This window comes from Heteronotia binoei, chromosome 9 (genome assembly GCF_032191835.1).
Source record: "Heteronotia binoei isolate CCM8104 ecotype False Entrance Well chromosome 9, APGP_CSIRO_Hbin_v1, whole genome shotgun sequence".
Lineage (NCBI taxonomy): Eukaryota > Metazoa > Chordata > Lepidosauria > Squamata > Gekkonidae > Heteronotia > Heteronotia binoei.
In genome coordinates, this window is record NC_083231.1 from 118,447,913 (window position 1) to 118,463,125 (window position 15,213).

A 15,213-nucleotide genomic window follows, 5' to 3' on the forward strand; every position below is an offset into this window, starting at 1 on the left:
GCCAGTGGCCCCTCCAGTCCAATACTCTGTGTCTCATAAGAACATAAGAGAAGCTATGTTTGATCAGGCCAGTGGCCCATCAAGTCCAACACTCTGTCACACAGTGGCCAAAAAACCCAAGCCTCTGTTCCTTCTATTGGCTGAGGCTTCTCCCCCACCAGTCCCCTGGGGAAGGAAGAAAAGACCCAGAGCTTTCCTTTGCCCAGTTCCCTGGATCCCACGGGAGAAATACAAAGAAAGCACCTTTAAGACCAAAGAGTGCTAATGTTTTAAGCATGTTTTAAGTTTTTTTTTAAAATTCAATTGTGTTTGTGTCCTATATAAAGTTTATATCTCTGGTACTTAATCTTAAATAGGTACACACACAATCTGGCCTGACACGGCCCGGTCCAAGCCAACAAGGTCTCATTATGTCAGATCTGGCCCTCATGACAAATGAGCTCGACACCCCTGCTGTGGGCCAATCCTGCATTAAACAGGGGGTTGGGTGGGATTGCCCTTTGATTTCTGTGATTCTATGACAACTGTAGATGCCAGGGATTGAGCCTGGAACCTTCTGCATGCCAAAAAAGACGCTCTACCGCCAAGTCAAGGTTCCTTCCCAAACTTATACCCTGAATATTTGGTTGGTCTGGTATTACTGGGACTGAATCTAGCCCTGATAAGCAAGTTTTAGAATCTATCTATTATTTTTTTTCAGAGATGCATCGATCAGTTGAAGCAGTACAATCCAAACGCAGCGAGGACACACCTCGGTGAAAACGAGGCCAAAGTTCTTGCACGAACTCCTCAGTGCCTTCAGGAAAGAATGGTGCTAGTCTTCACCTGAGAAGTTCCCAGGGGTTTCAGCTTTCAAACCTATCTCCTTTCCCGCCTCCTATTAAGCCAATGCTGCTGTCGTGGTTAAGTGCACAGACTCTTATCTGGAAGAACCAGGTTTGATTCCCACTCCTCCACTTGCTCCTGCTGGAATGTCCTTGAACATAAGCGAAGCCATGTTGGATCAGGCCAGCGGCCCATCCAGTCCAACACTCTGTGTCACATAAGAACATAAGAGAAGCCCTGTTGGATCAGGCCAATGGCCCATCCAGGCCAACACTCTGTGTCACATAAGAAAAGCCCTGTTGGATCAGGCCAATGGCCCATCCAGTCCAACACTCTGTGTCACATAAGAACATAAGAGAAGCCATGTTGGATCAGGCCAATTTCCCCTCCAGTCCAACACTCTGTGTCTCATAAGAACATAAGAGAAGCCATGTTGGATCAGGCCAGTGGCCCATCCAGTCCAACACTCTGTGTCACATAAGAGAAGCCATGTTGGATCAGGCCAGTGGCCCATCCAGTCCAACACTCTGTGTCTCATAAGAACATAAGCGAAGCCATGTTGGATCAGGCCAGTGGCCCATCCAGTCCAACACTCTGTGTCACATAAGAACATAAGAGAAGCCCTGTTGGATCAGGCCAATGGCCCATCCAGTCCAACACTCTGTGTCACATAAGAGAAGCCATGTTGGATCAGGCCAATGGCCCATCCAGTCCAACACTCTGTGTCACACAGTAGCCAGATATATATATTTGGGTCAGCCATAGCTCTGGCAGAGGTTGTCCTTGAAAGGGCAGCTGCTGTGAGAGCCCTTTCAGTCCCACCCACCTCACGTGGTGTCTGTTGTGTGTGGAGAGAAGATACAGCCGCTCTGAGACTCTGATTCGGAGAGAAGGGCACTGTATAAATCTGCAATTCTTCTTCTAAGGTGCAGAGTCATGTGAGCAAAAAATTCTACTTCGTGAGCTACTGGCATTAAAGTTGTGAGCTGCTGCGTCAATTAGCGTGCTCTGGGGTCATCCTGCCTGAGCTAGGACAAAAATGTGTGAGCTGGAGGCTAAAAACCTGTGAGCTAGCTCAGGTTAACTCAGCTTAGAGGGCACTCCAGCACTCGAGGCCTCTTTCTATCAGCTGCAGGAGAGCATGGGTAGGAGGATGCTGTTGCCATTTGCCTGCTTGTGAGCTTCCTTATCATAGAATCACGGAGCCAAAAGGGACCTCTAGGCTCATCTAGTCCAGCCCCCTGCACAATGCAGGAACTTCCCACCCACCCACCCACATACATCCCCAGTGACCTCTGCTTCACGCCCAGAAGATATCAAAAACCTCCAGGATCCCAAGACAAACTGGCCTGGAGAAAAACTGCTGATGGACTCCAGAGTGGCAATCTGCATTTCCCTGGGTGTGTATATTTATTTTATAACTATTTGTATCTTTGACTTGTTGAATCGTCCCATCTCGACCAAAGCTGGACTCTGGGCAACGTACAGCGTAGTTCATAAATACAAATGTTTCAAACCAGTAAAATCAATTAAAATAACAATCGTGAATCCTGATGGAGTGCTAGTAAAGTTTTCCCAATTCAGATTTCTGGAGACAGCATCGGGTGGGGGGACCTCTTGGGGGGGGGGGAGAGGTGCCAGCTCGACAACCGTCGCTGTCCTTAATCAAAAGCCTGGCGGAACATCTCTGCCTGTAAGAAGCAGCCACAAGAACTAAGCACTGAGGCAACCCTTCCTGCCCTCCTTCTCGCAATCTGCCGAATTCACAGAATCAGCATCGCTGTCCGATGGCCATCTAGCCTCTGTTTCAAAAACTCCAAGGAAGGAGAGCCCACCACCTCCCGAGGAAGCCTGTTCCACTGAGGAACCGCTCTAACTGTCAGGAAGTTCTTCCTCGTGTTAAGTCGGAAACTCTTTTGATTTAATTTCAACCCGTTGGTTCCGGCCCTACCTTCTGGGGCCACAGAAAACAATTCTGCACCATCCTCTATAGGATAGCCCTTCAAGTTCTTGAAGATGGTGATCGGGCCTCGGATTCAGCAGGAGCTCACAGGAGCACAGCTCCTAAACCTTTCTGAGGATGCCCCCTCCTCCTCCCCACCTTGTCCACTGAATAGTAGGTGCAGCTGCATAACGATCCCTGGATGAGCTCCACCACCTATTTTTCTACAAAGCGACCCCTGATGGTGATCCTATCACCTCTCAGTCGGCTTCTGTCTAGGCTAAACATGCCCAGCTCCTTCAGCCTTTCCTCATAGGTCTCCAGACCCCTCATCATCTTTGTTGTCCTCCTCTGGACACATTCCAGCTTGTCTAGATCCTTCTTAAATGATGGTGGCCAAAACTGAACACAATACTCTAGGTGAGGTCTCCCCTCTCCTTTGCATCTGTTAAAATCTTCATCTTAATCCTTGGTTTCTTCCCGGCCCATACAAAATCAGAAATCTTCCTTTGCCATTTATTGAATTGTTTGCTATCTTTCACAATCGGAATAGTTTGGAACAAATACATTATTCCTGGCAAAATATTCATCTTGGTTGCAGCAATCCTGCCCAGCAAAGACCAATTAAGTCTGTTCCATTTCATCGTATCTTTGTCCATCTTGCACCATAACTTTTCATAATTATTTTTATACAAATCGATATTCTTCACAGTTATTTCTAGACCTAGATATTTAACTTTAGGAGTCACTTCGCATCCCGTCAAAGTCTGCAATTCTTTCTGAAATTTAGAGGATATATAGAGAAAGAGTGGAATGTAAAAAGACATTGGACCATTTTTTAATAATGAGTATGAGAAAAGGGAGAAATTGAACTTTGATTGGCTAAGGGTACCTTTATAAGTGAACTCAAGTATATAACTTCGGTGGAGTCTAGTAACGGAGGGAGGGGGGATTGGAAAATTTCATATGGGTTAGGGATAGTAATGATATAAACAGACATTGTTACCATGTGTTATCAATAAAATTGTTTAAACACAAGACTCTAAGTGAGGTCTAACAAGAGCAGAATAGTGCGATACCATCGGCAACAGCGTCCTCCCACCCGTGCTCTCCTGCAGCTGCCATTTTGCTGCCGTGCCCACTGTGCTGTGTCAGGTTTGGGGACCCTTGATATAGAAATTACCAGTTTGCTTTTGTTTTTACTTTCCAGCGCAAGACTGATGGTGAATCATGCCATGAAGTCATAGCGTACTTGGGGGAAAGAAGAAGAAAAAGAAGAATGCAGTTTTATACCCAGCCCTTCTCTCTGAATCAGAGACTCAGAGCGGCTTACAATCTCCTATATCTTCTCCCCCCTCCCCACAACAGAGGTGGTTGGCCACTCACTGCCTCTGTGTAGCAAACATGGATTTCCTTGGTGTTCTCCCATCCAAGAACTAGCCAGGGCTGAGTGTCCCTATATCTGCTCAAGTGACAATATCACAGACCCCGCAGAATATCAACCACGCTGGCAAAAGCTCAACCACGTGCTTATCTTGCAAGGTTAAATATACTATCGCATGCCATGAATATCCTTCTACGAGGCACACTGGCCCATCTGGAAAGCCATTACTTAAGTGCAACAGATTCAGGCCTACAATCAGGTCTCAGATTCAGCAGGAGCTCACGGGAACGCAGCTCCTGAACCTTCCTGAGGGTTCCCCCTCCTCCTCGCCACCCACCTTGTCCTTTGAATAGTAGGTGCAGCTGCATAACAATCCCTGGATTAGGAGAGCGGGCAGCCAGCCAGCGACCAGCCCAAGCAGGCCCCCAGCAGCCCTCATTAATCCCTGGAGCACCACCCTTCCTCCACTTCTTATGTGATTTTGGGCAGCCTTTTGCCTGGGGGGGGGGCAGCCCAGGAGAGCCCCAGGCGAGCAAGGCCTGCTTGGGCTGACTGGACCAGGTCACGGGACGGAGACAGTGCTGGTCGCCTTGGCAGATGACCTCCAATGGCACCTGGATCGAGGCGGCGTGGCGGTGCTGATGTTGTTAGATCTGTCGGCCGCGTTCAACACGGTCGACCACCGGCTACTTACCCGCCGCCTCGCCAACATAGGGGTTAGGGGGTTGGCTTTACAATGGCTCTCCTCCTTCCTCGAAGATCGGGGACAAAGGGTGGCAATCGGGGGTGAGCTGTCCCAGAGGCGCACACTAGATTGTGGGGTGCCTCAGGGAGCGGTTCTCTCACCGATGCTATTTAATATCTACATATGCACTCTTGCCCAGATTGCCCAGGGGTATGGGCTTGGGTGCCATCAATATGCGGATGACACCCAGCTCTATCTGTTAATGGATGGCCGGCCTGGCTGCGTCCCGGGGAACTTGGACCTGGCATTGCAGGCTGTGGCAACCTGGTTAAGGCTGAGTGGGCTGAAGCTAAATCCAGCGAAGACAGAAGTCCTTTGCGTGGGCCAGGGCGCTCTGGGGAGGGAAATACCTCTCCCGGTTTTTGATGCCGGGTCAAGAGCTTGGGAGTTCTACTGGAGCCCTCACTATCAATGGAGGCCCAGATAGCTGCCACTGCTAAGTCAGCCTTTTTCCATTTGAGGCGGGCAAGGCAGCTGGCCGCCTTCCTAGAGCGCCGGGACCTAGCAACAGTGATTCATGCAATGGTCACCTCGAGACTGGATTACTGTAATGCCCTCTACATGGGGCTGCCTCTGTGCCGAATCCGGAAGCTGCAGCTGGTGCAGAATGCGGCGGCTAGGCTGTTATTGGGGCTCCCCAAATGGGAGCACATACAGCCAGGGCTGCGCGGACTGCACTGGCTGCCAGTTATACACCGGATTCGTTACAAAGTGCTGGTCATTACCTTTAAAGCCCTATATGGCCGAGGACCTGCCTACCTGAGGGACCGTCTTTCCCCATACGAACCCCAGAGAGCACTGAGGTCAGCAGGGAAAGACCTGTTGACTATTCCAGGGCCGAAGGAAGCAAGACTGCAGAGTACCTGCACTCGGGCCTTCTCTGTTGTGGCCCCACACCTGTGGAACCAGTTCCCAGAGGAAGTACAGGCCCTGCGGGACTTTGACCGTTTCTGCAGGGCCTGCAAGACCTTCCTCTTTAGTGAAGCCTTCACCAACTAAACACTGAGACTGCTTAAATGAGTTTGTTATCTGTCAGAATAGCACCAAGATGTTAATTTTATTGTTTTACTGTTTTTAGAATTTTAATTACTTTTTATCTACTGTTAAAGTATTGTATCATTTGTTATATTGATTAATGTTGTTAGCCGCCCTGAGCCTGCCTCGGCGGGGAGGGCGGGATATAAATAAAAGGTATTATTATTATTATCTCTAGCCAGCCCAAGCAGGCCTCGCTCGCCCAGGGCTCTCCTTTCTTGCATCAGGTTGCTTTTGGCTGGAGGGGGATATGCTAATAAGTTAGGCTAATGAGCTCCGCCACATGTTTTTCTGCAAAACGACCCCTGCCTACAATACTTCTCCAGAAGGTTCAGGAGCTGCGTTCCTGTGAGCTCCTGCTGAATCTGAGACCAAGAGAGGTACCACTGAGAAACCCCTGAACTGGAATTCAGTTGTCCAACAGATGGAGCTAACTATGTAATACTCCACAGAAATACTCTGAGACGACAGTTTCAGAGGGCACCATGTTGGTCTGTAATAGAACAGCTCGACTGGAGTCCAGAAACACCCCAGATATCAACAGTATTTTTGGAGTATGAGGCTTTAGAGAGTCAAAGCTCTTTTTGCCAGAGGATGTCTATCAACACACAGGAGCGGGCGTCCTTTAAAATCCTAGTGGCACCCTTGTGCTTTTGTTAACAACAATTAAAAACCACCTAACATAAACTGCAAGATTCTGAATGTCACAAACCTCTCCTTGAGGCTCAGCGTGGGGGGGGGGGGGGGAGCAATTAGCCACAGCGTATTGTTGGAACTCTCTGTCTGGGGCAGTGATGCTCTGTAGTCTTGGTGCTTGCGGGGGAGCAACAGCGGGAGGGCTTCTAGTGTCCTGGCCCCATTGGTGGACCTCCTGATGGCTCCTGGGCTTTTTGGCCACTGTGTGACACAGAATGTTGGACTGGATGGGCCACTGGCCTGATCCAACATGGCTTCTCTTATGTTCTTAAGAGCAAAGGTCCATGAGTTGCTCTTAGCCACAAGGTATAGATGGGGTAGTGATGCTCTATAATCTTGGTGCTTGGGGGGGGGGTGGAGTAACAGTGGGAGGGCTTCTAGTGTCCTGGCCCCACTGATGGACCTCCTGATGGCCCCTGGGTTTTTAGCCACTGTGTGACACAGAGGGTTGGACTGGATGGGCCATTGGCCTGATCCAACATGGCTTCTCTTATGTTCTTAATGTTGCTAGGAAAGGGCACAGCAGAAGATGTAATATCCCACCATCAAAAGAAACTCCTGCCCAGAGTACAAGATCACTGGTCGCAGTGATGCGTGCTGGGACGAAGAAGCAATGGCCTTTTGAAACTATAAAAACCAGCAGTTTTCCCTCTCTCTCTTGCATTACTCCAAATTCATGAGTCCATTATAAGGTACAAGCAAAGGTAAGAAGTGGCGCACCTTATTTTGATTTCAGATGTCACTCTAGCTATAAATGCAGCAGAGAACAAACAGAGTATTACGATCTTGATCACTCTCTCCCCAACATTAGATGATCAACCTACAGTTTTAGAACTCCCCCTCCTGGACAGTAAAAAGTAGCACTTTCTGTAACAGATAAAACAAATGAACAAAGCAGGAGTCAAGTCCTACCCTTAAGACCAACCCATTTTTATTTAGAACGTCAGCTTTCGGGTGCTCTTAAGCACACTTCATCAGACGAGGAATCCAGCACAGTGAGCAGAGCCATACAGAGCTGGTAGGCAGTGGCCCAGAATGCAACATGCTACAGATTTAAGAACCAATGGCAGTGAAGTCAAATTATCTGGGAGGCAGGGGCTGAGAATGTAAAATGGCACAATGACAGTCAAATTAACAAATTGATTTGAGTAGCATGAGTACTCAGCTCTTTATGGCTTTGCTCCCTGTCAAGAGCTGGGGCCAGGCCAGGCGAAGTCCAGGGGCAGTCCAAGGTCTGTAGCTGGTGAGCAAAGAGGGTTCAAAGCGCCAAAACCAAATCACAGTCCAGGTATCGCAGGTCAGAGGTTCAGAAGCCGAAGTCAGGGGGTCCAGAAGTCAAAGCCAACGTCAAGGGGTCCAGAAGACAAAGTCAAGAGCCGAAGTGGATGCTAGAATGCCAGGTAAGTGACTAGTTGCTTCCACAAAGCCTTCTCCCAAAGCCCCCAGCTATATAGCCCTCTGCTGTCTGTTGCCCGTTTGGACTAACTGCTGACTCAGAGGGCGGCCAGGATCCTGCTGAGACTCAAGCATTCTCAGTCCTAGAGGGGCCAGGATCCTTTTAGAACTCAGGGCTCAGGGAGCGTCCTGCTCGTGAGCGTGCCGCCCTCCTCCGATCCCTGAGGTCCTGACGAAGGCGGTCACGCACACGAGCCACCCGAGAGGGCGAGGCAGGGGGGCTTGGATCTTCTCCAGTAGGAGGCAGGGGCACTGGCGCCGGTGGCAGGGGCACAGTTTCTTCTGCAGGCTCAGCTTCTTCTGCAGGGTCCCCAGCACCGATGACACTCCCTGTGCTGGATTCCTCGTCTGATGAAGCGTGCTGAAGAGCACCCGAAAGCTGACGTTCTAAATAAAAATGGGTTGCTCTTAAAGGTGCCACTTGACTCCTGCTTCGTTCAACTGCTTCAGACCTACACGGCTGCCGGCTTGGATAAAACAAATGCAAGTACGGCTGGCTTGGAACCCTGCCCTGGACAGACCAGGCAACCTGATCGCCTCAGATACTGGAAGCTAAGCAGCATCAGCCCTGGTCAGTATTCGGAAGGAAGATCACCAAGGAATACCAGGGTCATGATGCAGAGACAGGCAAGGGCAAACCACCTCTGAACATGAGTCGAGCCGCACCTTTAAGACTCAACGAAGTTTTATTCAGAATGTCAGCTTTCGTGCGCTAGAAGCACACGTCACCAGACTGATGGTCTGATGACGTGTGCTTCTAGCGCACGAAAGCTGACATTCTGAATAAAACTTCGTTGGTCTTAAAGGCGTCACTCGACTCCTGCCTTGTTCTACTGCTTCAGACCAACACGGCTGCCCGCTTGGACCCCCCTCTGAACATCTCTTGCTTTGGAAATCCCACAGGATTGCCATAAGTCAGCTGTGATTTCATGCAACCCCCTCCCCCCCCCTCCCCCAAATAGCAGTGTTGGGCTAATAGTAAAAAAAAGGGGGGGGGGGAATCCAAATTGATATGCCACAGTACTTTTTCTTAGGACCCAAAATTGCAAAGTCACAAACTAGCTTTTCAGCTTCACAAACTTTTAGACTTTTAGAAAAGAAGATGATGATATTGGATTAATATCCCGCCCTCCACTCCGAAGAGTCTCAGAGCGGCTCACAATCTCCTTTACCTTCCCCCCCCCCACACACACAACAAACACCCTGTGAGGTGGATGAAGATATTGGATTTATATCTCGCCCTCCACTCCGAAGAGTCTCAGAGCGGCTCACAATCTCCTTTCCCTTCCTCCCCCACAACAGACACTCTGTGAGGTAGATGAAGATATTGGATTTATTTCTGCCCTCCACTCGGAAGAGTCTCAGAGCGGCTCACAATCTCCTTTCCCTTCCTCCCCCAAAACAGACACCCTGTGAGGTAGATGAAGATATTGGATTTATATCCCGCCCTCCACTCCGAAGAGTCTCAGAGCGGCTCACAATCTCCTTTCCCTTCCTCCCCCACAACAGACACTCTGTGAGGTAGATGAAGATATTGGATTTATATCCCGCCCTCCACTCCGAAGAGTCTCAGAGCGGCTCACGATCTCCTTTCCCTTCCTCCCCCAAAACAGACACCCTGTGAGGTAGATGAAGATACTGGATTTATATCCCGCCCTCCACTCCGAAGAGTCTCAGAGCGGCTCACAATCTCCTTTCCCTTCCTCCCCCACAACAGACACTCTGTGAGGTAGATGAAGATATTGGATTTATATCCCGCCCTCCACTCCGAAGAGTCTCAGAGCGGCTCACAATCTCCTTTCCCTTCCTCCCCCACAACAGACACCCTGTGAGGTAGATGAAGATATTGGATTTATATCCCGCCCTCCACTCCGAAGAGTCTCAGAGCGGCTCACAATCTCCTTTCCCTTCCTCCCCCACAACAGACACCCTGTGAGGTAGATGAAGGTATTGGATTTATATCCCGCCCTCCACTCCGAAGAGTCTCAGAGCGGCTCACAATCTCCTTTCCCTTCCTCCCCCACAACAGACACTCTGTGAGGTAGATGAAGATATTGGATTTATATCCCGCCCTTCACTCTGAAGAGTCTCAGAGCGGCTCACAATCTCCTTTACCTTCCTCCCCCACAACAGACACCCTGTGAGGTGGGTGGGGCTGAGAGGGCTCTCAAAGAAGCTGCCCTTTCAAGGACAACCTCTGCCAGAGCTATGGCTGACCCAAGGCCATTCCAGCAGGTGCAAGCGGAGGAGTGGGGAATGAAACCCGGTTCTCCCAGATAAGAGTCCGCACACTTAACCACTACACCAAACTGGCTTTCCCAAGGAGCGGGGGTCATGTACAATACTGTTTTAATTCCTAAAGGCAAGAAACTCTTGACTTCTTCAGAAGTGTGAAGAAGTGTGTGGACACACGAAAGCTTATACCCTTAATAACATTTCTGGGTCTTAAAAGGTCCCACTGGACTCAAGCTTGGTTCTGTTGTTTCAGAACGGCACAACTATTTCACAGTGGCGTGTCTCTCTTCAGGGCCTCAAACGCCAATAACAACCTAGCCTAGCCTTTCTCACCTTGTGAAATGTAACATCCGAGAAACAGGATGGCTGGGAAAGCAGAAGCGATGAAACACACCAGGGACAGGCATGGGGGGGGGGGGTGGTCTACGCGCACAAAAGGGTTGGGACACGATGGAGAAAGATTAAAGCGCTTGTCAACTGAGGGGTGACATGACAGAGGCTTACAAGACTATGCACGGGATAGAGGAGGAAGAGAAAGAAGTCCTCTTCTCCCTTTCTCACAATACGAGAGCTCATGGGCACTCCATGAAATTGCTGAGCGATCGGGTTAAAACAGATACAAGGAAGTCCTTCACTGATTAGCACATGGAATTCACTGCCACAGGAGGTGGTGGAAGGTACATGCATAGATGGCTTCACAAACATATGGAGCAGAGGTCCATCAGTGGCTATTAGCCACAAAAAAAATTTGCCACTGTGTGACACAGAGTGCTGGACTGGATGGGCCACTGGCCTGATCCAACATGGCTTCTCTTATGTTCTTCTGTGACACAGAGTGCTGGACTGGATGGGCCATTGGCCTGATCTAACATGGCTTCTCTTATGTTCTTATGTAATGCAAAGCTCCCATCGCCTATAGTCCAATAAGGCACAGTACAACACTGAGTGGCGTGCAAAGACCCCATGAGACTTTAGATACCTTCATTCAAGGTGGAGCACGAGTGGAAAGAACCAAATGAAACAACCAAATTGGAGAGGGACAGTGGCTCAGTGGCAGAGCATCTGCTTGGCAAACAGAAGGTCCCAGGTTCAATCCCCCAGTATGTCCAACAGAAAAGGGTCCAGGCAAGTAGGTGTGAAAAACCTCAGCTTGAGACCCTGGAGAGCAGGGGAGGGACTGTGGCTCAGTGGTAGAGCATCTGCTTGGCAAGCAGAAGGCCCCAGGTTCAATCCCCGGCATCTCCAAATAAAAAGGGTTCAGGTAAATAGGTGTGAGAAACCTCCGCGTGAGACCTCGGAGAGCTGCTGCCAGTCTGAGTAGACAAGACTGACTTTGATGGACCGAGGGTCTGATTCAGTGTAAGGCAGCTTCATATGTTCATCACTTCACTTTGAACATGTCACCCTCCAGCTTTGAGTTTTTCACATCAAAAGCACCTCACAAGTAAAAAAAATATCCCAGCAAAACAGGCAGGAAAGTTCTGTCACCACTCTTTGCTTGCCATGCTGGCTTTCTAGCTGCACGGAGTTGCAGAAAGGAGCATTTCAAACGATGAGCCTGCGTGAAGCCGACGTGACGTACAATCCACTACCTCACTCGTGCTTTGTTATCTCCTATGCATCAAGCAGCTTCCGCTCTGAAAACACACGAAAAGAGTGCCCCTGGCCAAGTGCAGAATGCCTTTCAATTAGGGTTGCCAACCTCCAGGTGGAGACTAAAGAGCTCCTAGAATTATAACAGCGCTCCAAACTACAGAGAGCATTTCCAGCTGGAGAAATGACAGTTCTGAAGGGCAGACTGTAGGGCATTATGTCTCTCCTCTTCCTAGCCTCCACCTGCAGACCTCCAGGAATTTCCCAGCCCTGTTGAGTTTCTCATCACAAGCTGAGGACCTCAGTCTGAGGACAGACGTAAAATAAAGTCTGCATGCGCTCAAGAGAACATATGCTAGCCATCTTTGAGGGAGGGACGGTGGCTCAGTGGTAGAGCATCTGCTTGGAAGCAGAAGGTCCCAGGTTCAATCCCTGGCATCTCCAAAAAAGGGTCCAGGCAAATAGGTGTGAAAAAACTCAGCTTGAGACCTTGGAGACTCACTGCCAGTCTGAGAAGACAATACTGACTTTGATGGACGAAAGGTCTGATTCAGTATAAGGCAGCTTCATATGTTCATATGTTCGAGTACTTGAAGGGCTGTCATATAGACGATGATGGGGAATTGTTTTCTGCTATCCCAGAAGGTCAGACCAGAACCAACAGGTTGAAATTAAATTGAAAGAGTTTTCAGCTCAACATCAGGAAGAACATCAGGAGAGTCAGTTTGGTGTAGTGGTTAAGTGTGCAGATTCTTATCTGGGAGAACCGGGTTTGATTCCCCTCTCCTCCACTTGCAGCTGCTGGAATGGCCTTGGGTCAGTCATAGCTCTGGCAGAGGTTGTCCTTGAAAGGGCAGCTGCTGTGAGAGCCCTCTCAGCCCCACCCACCTCACAGGGTGTCTGTTGTGGGGGAGGAAGGTAAAGGAGATTGTGAGCCGCTCTGAGACTCTGTCCTTGAAAGGGCAGCTGCTGGGAGAGCCCTCTAAGCCCCACCCACCTCACAGGGTGTCTGTTGTGGGGGAGGAAGGTAAAGGAGATTGTGAGCCACTCTGAGACTCTGTCCTTGAAAGGGCAGCTGCTGGGAGAGCCCTCTCAGCCCCACCCACCTCACAGGGTGTCTGTTGTGGGGGAGGAAGATAAAGGCGATTGTAAGCCGCTCTGAGACTCTGTCCTTGAAAGGGCAGCTGCTGGGGGAGCCCTCTAAGCCCCACCCACCTCACAGGGTGTCTGTTGTGGGGGAGGAAGATAAAGGCGATTGTGAGCCACTCTGAGACTCTGTCCTTGAAAGGGCAGCTGCTGGGAGAGCCCTCTAAGCCCCACCCACCTCACAGGGTGTCTGTTGTGGGAGAGGAAGGTAAAGGAGATTGTGAGCTGCTCTGAGACTCTTCGGAGTGGAGGGCGGGATATAAATCCGATATCTTCATCTACCTCACAGGGTGTCTGTTGTGGGGGAGGAAGGTAAAGGAGATTGTGAGCCGCTGAGACTCTGTCCTTGAAAGCGGAGCTGCTGGGAGAGCCCTCTCAGCCTCACCCACCTCACAGGATGTCTGTTGTGGGGGAGGAAGGTAAAGGAGATTGTGAGCCGCTGTGAGACTCTATCCTTGAAAGCGCAGCTGCTGGGAGAGCCCTCTCAGCCCAACCACCTCACAGGGTGTTTATTGTGCGGGAGGAAAGGAAAGGAGATTGTGAGCTGCTCTGAGACTCTTTGGAGTGGAGGGCGGGATATAAATCCGATATCTTCATCTACCTCACAGGGTGTCTGTTGTGGGGGAGGAAGGTAAAGGAGATTGTGAGCCGCTCTGAGACTCTATCCTTGAAAGGGCAACTGCTGGGAGAGCCCTCTCAGCCCCACCACCTCACAGGGTGTCTGTTGTGGGGGAGGAAGGTAAAGGAGATTGTGAGCCGCTCTGAGACTCTTTGTAGTGGAGGGCGGGACATAAATCCAATATTTGGTCCTTCTTCTTCTAGATGACCCTGCAGGACCCTCCAATTCTATGATACATTCTGTGTGTTCCCAGCATGCAAGGTGCTCAGACACTGCAAAGCTCCTCCTCCTTTTCAAGGGCTCCTCGGATACTAGGCAGGCCATGCCAGGGCATGGAGCACCCACTGAACCACTGCTCCATGCATGCAGTTCTCCCAAGCATGTCACCTAATCAGCAATCCTTACAATAGTCTTGCAAGTATGGCTGCCAATTCCCAGATGGGGGCAGGCGATCCCCCGGCTTGGAGGGTCATCAGAAAGCAGGAGGGGAGGGGAGGGAAATGTCTGCTGGGCACTCCATTATTCCCTATGGAGACCAATTCCCATAGGGTAAAATGATGAATTGATCTGCAAGTATCTGGGGCTCTGGAGGGGGGGGGCTGTTTTTTTAAATAGAGGCACCAAATTCGCAGCATAGCATCCAATGCCAATTCTCAAAATACCCTCCAAGTTTCAAAAGGATTGGACCAAAGAAGGTGCCCCTATCCTTCATTATTTCCAATGGAGGGAAGGCATTAAAAAGGTGCGCAGTCCCTTTCAGTGCGATGGCCAGAACACCCTTTGGAGTTCAGTTGTGCTTGTCACACCTTTGCTTATGGCTCCACCCCCTAAAGTCTCTTGGCTCCACCCCCAAAGTCCCCAAATATTTCTTGGATGGGACTTGTCAACCCTTCTTGAAAGGTAGGCTTGCTGCCCCATAAGCCACGCCTCTCCCCAAAGCCACGCCCACTTCCCCGCCCAAAACCTCCGCTCCGCTCAGAGCCCCCTCAGGCCCGTAGAAAGAGGCTTGGAACCCGACTCGTACCGGCGCGAGCCTGTCCCCGGACGCGGGTGACGAAGACGATGAGCGCAGCCAGCAGCACCGCCGCCAAGACGTAAAGCACCGGGTCCATTTTCCCCCCACGTGACCGCCCTCCCATTCGCTCATTCTCTTGGCTCCGCCCCTTCCCTTCCGCCTCTCTCCGCTCCCGTCCAATCCTGAGCCGAGCTGAGCCTAGCCGCGCCCACTCAGGAAAGGAAGAAGAGAGCCAAAATTTGATACGTCCGCCGCTTCGTAGCCTAGCAACTCGCGAGGACCCCTCTCCCGCCATGATGTCCTTGTCTAAACGGATGCCTGATTGTATGGATTATTTCTCCACTCAGGTTTTTAAAATCAGAATGACGGGCTTTGCGGATAAGAAGGGGGCTCTTGGTTGCTAAGCGTTTTGATAGAATTTTTTTTAAGCGTTCGATTTAAAAAGTGGGGGGGGGTCCTTCTGTAACTGTAAAACCAAGTCTGTATAGGGTGATGGGGTGGCCTGGGTGTTGCCTGCAAGAGC

General features: G+C 50.3%; 1 protein-coding gene across 1 annotated transcript in view; it reads right to left on the bottom strand.

Annotated features, from left to right (window-relative positions):
* DDRGK1 (DDRGK domain containing 1) overlaps positions 1-14,842 on the bottom strand; it is a 64,115-nt gene extending 49,273 nt beyond the window's left edge. The window contains exon 1 of the mRNA XM_060247193.1: positions 14,700-14,842. Within this exon, the coding sequence (XP_060103176.1) occupies positions 14,700-14,814 (115 nt within the window). The 5' untranslated portion in view covers positions 14,815-14,842. The remainder of the gene's footprint in view (positions 1-14,699) is intronic.
* Positions 14,843-15,213: the final 371 nt, after the last annotated feature.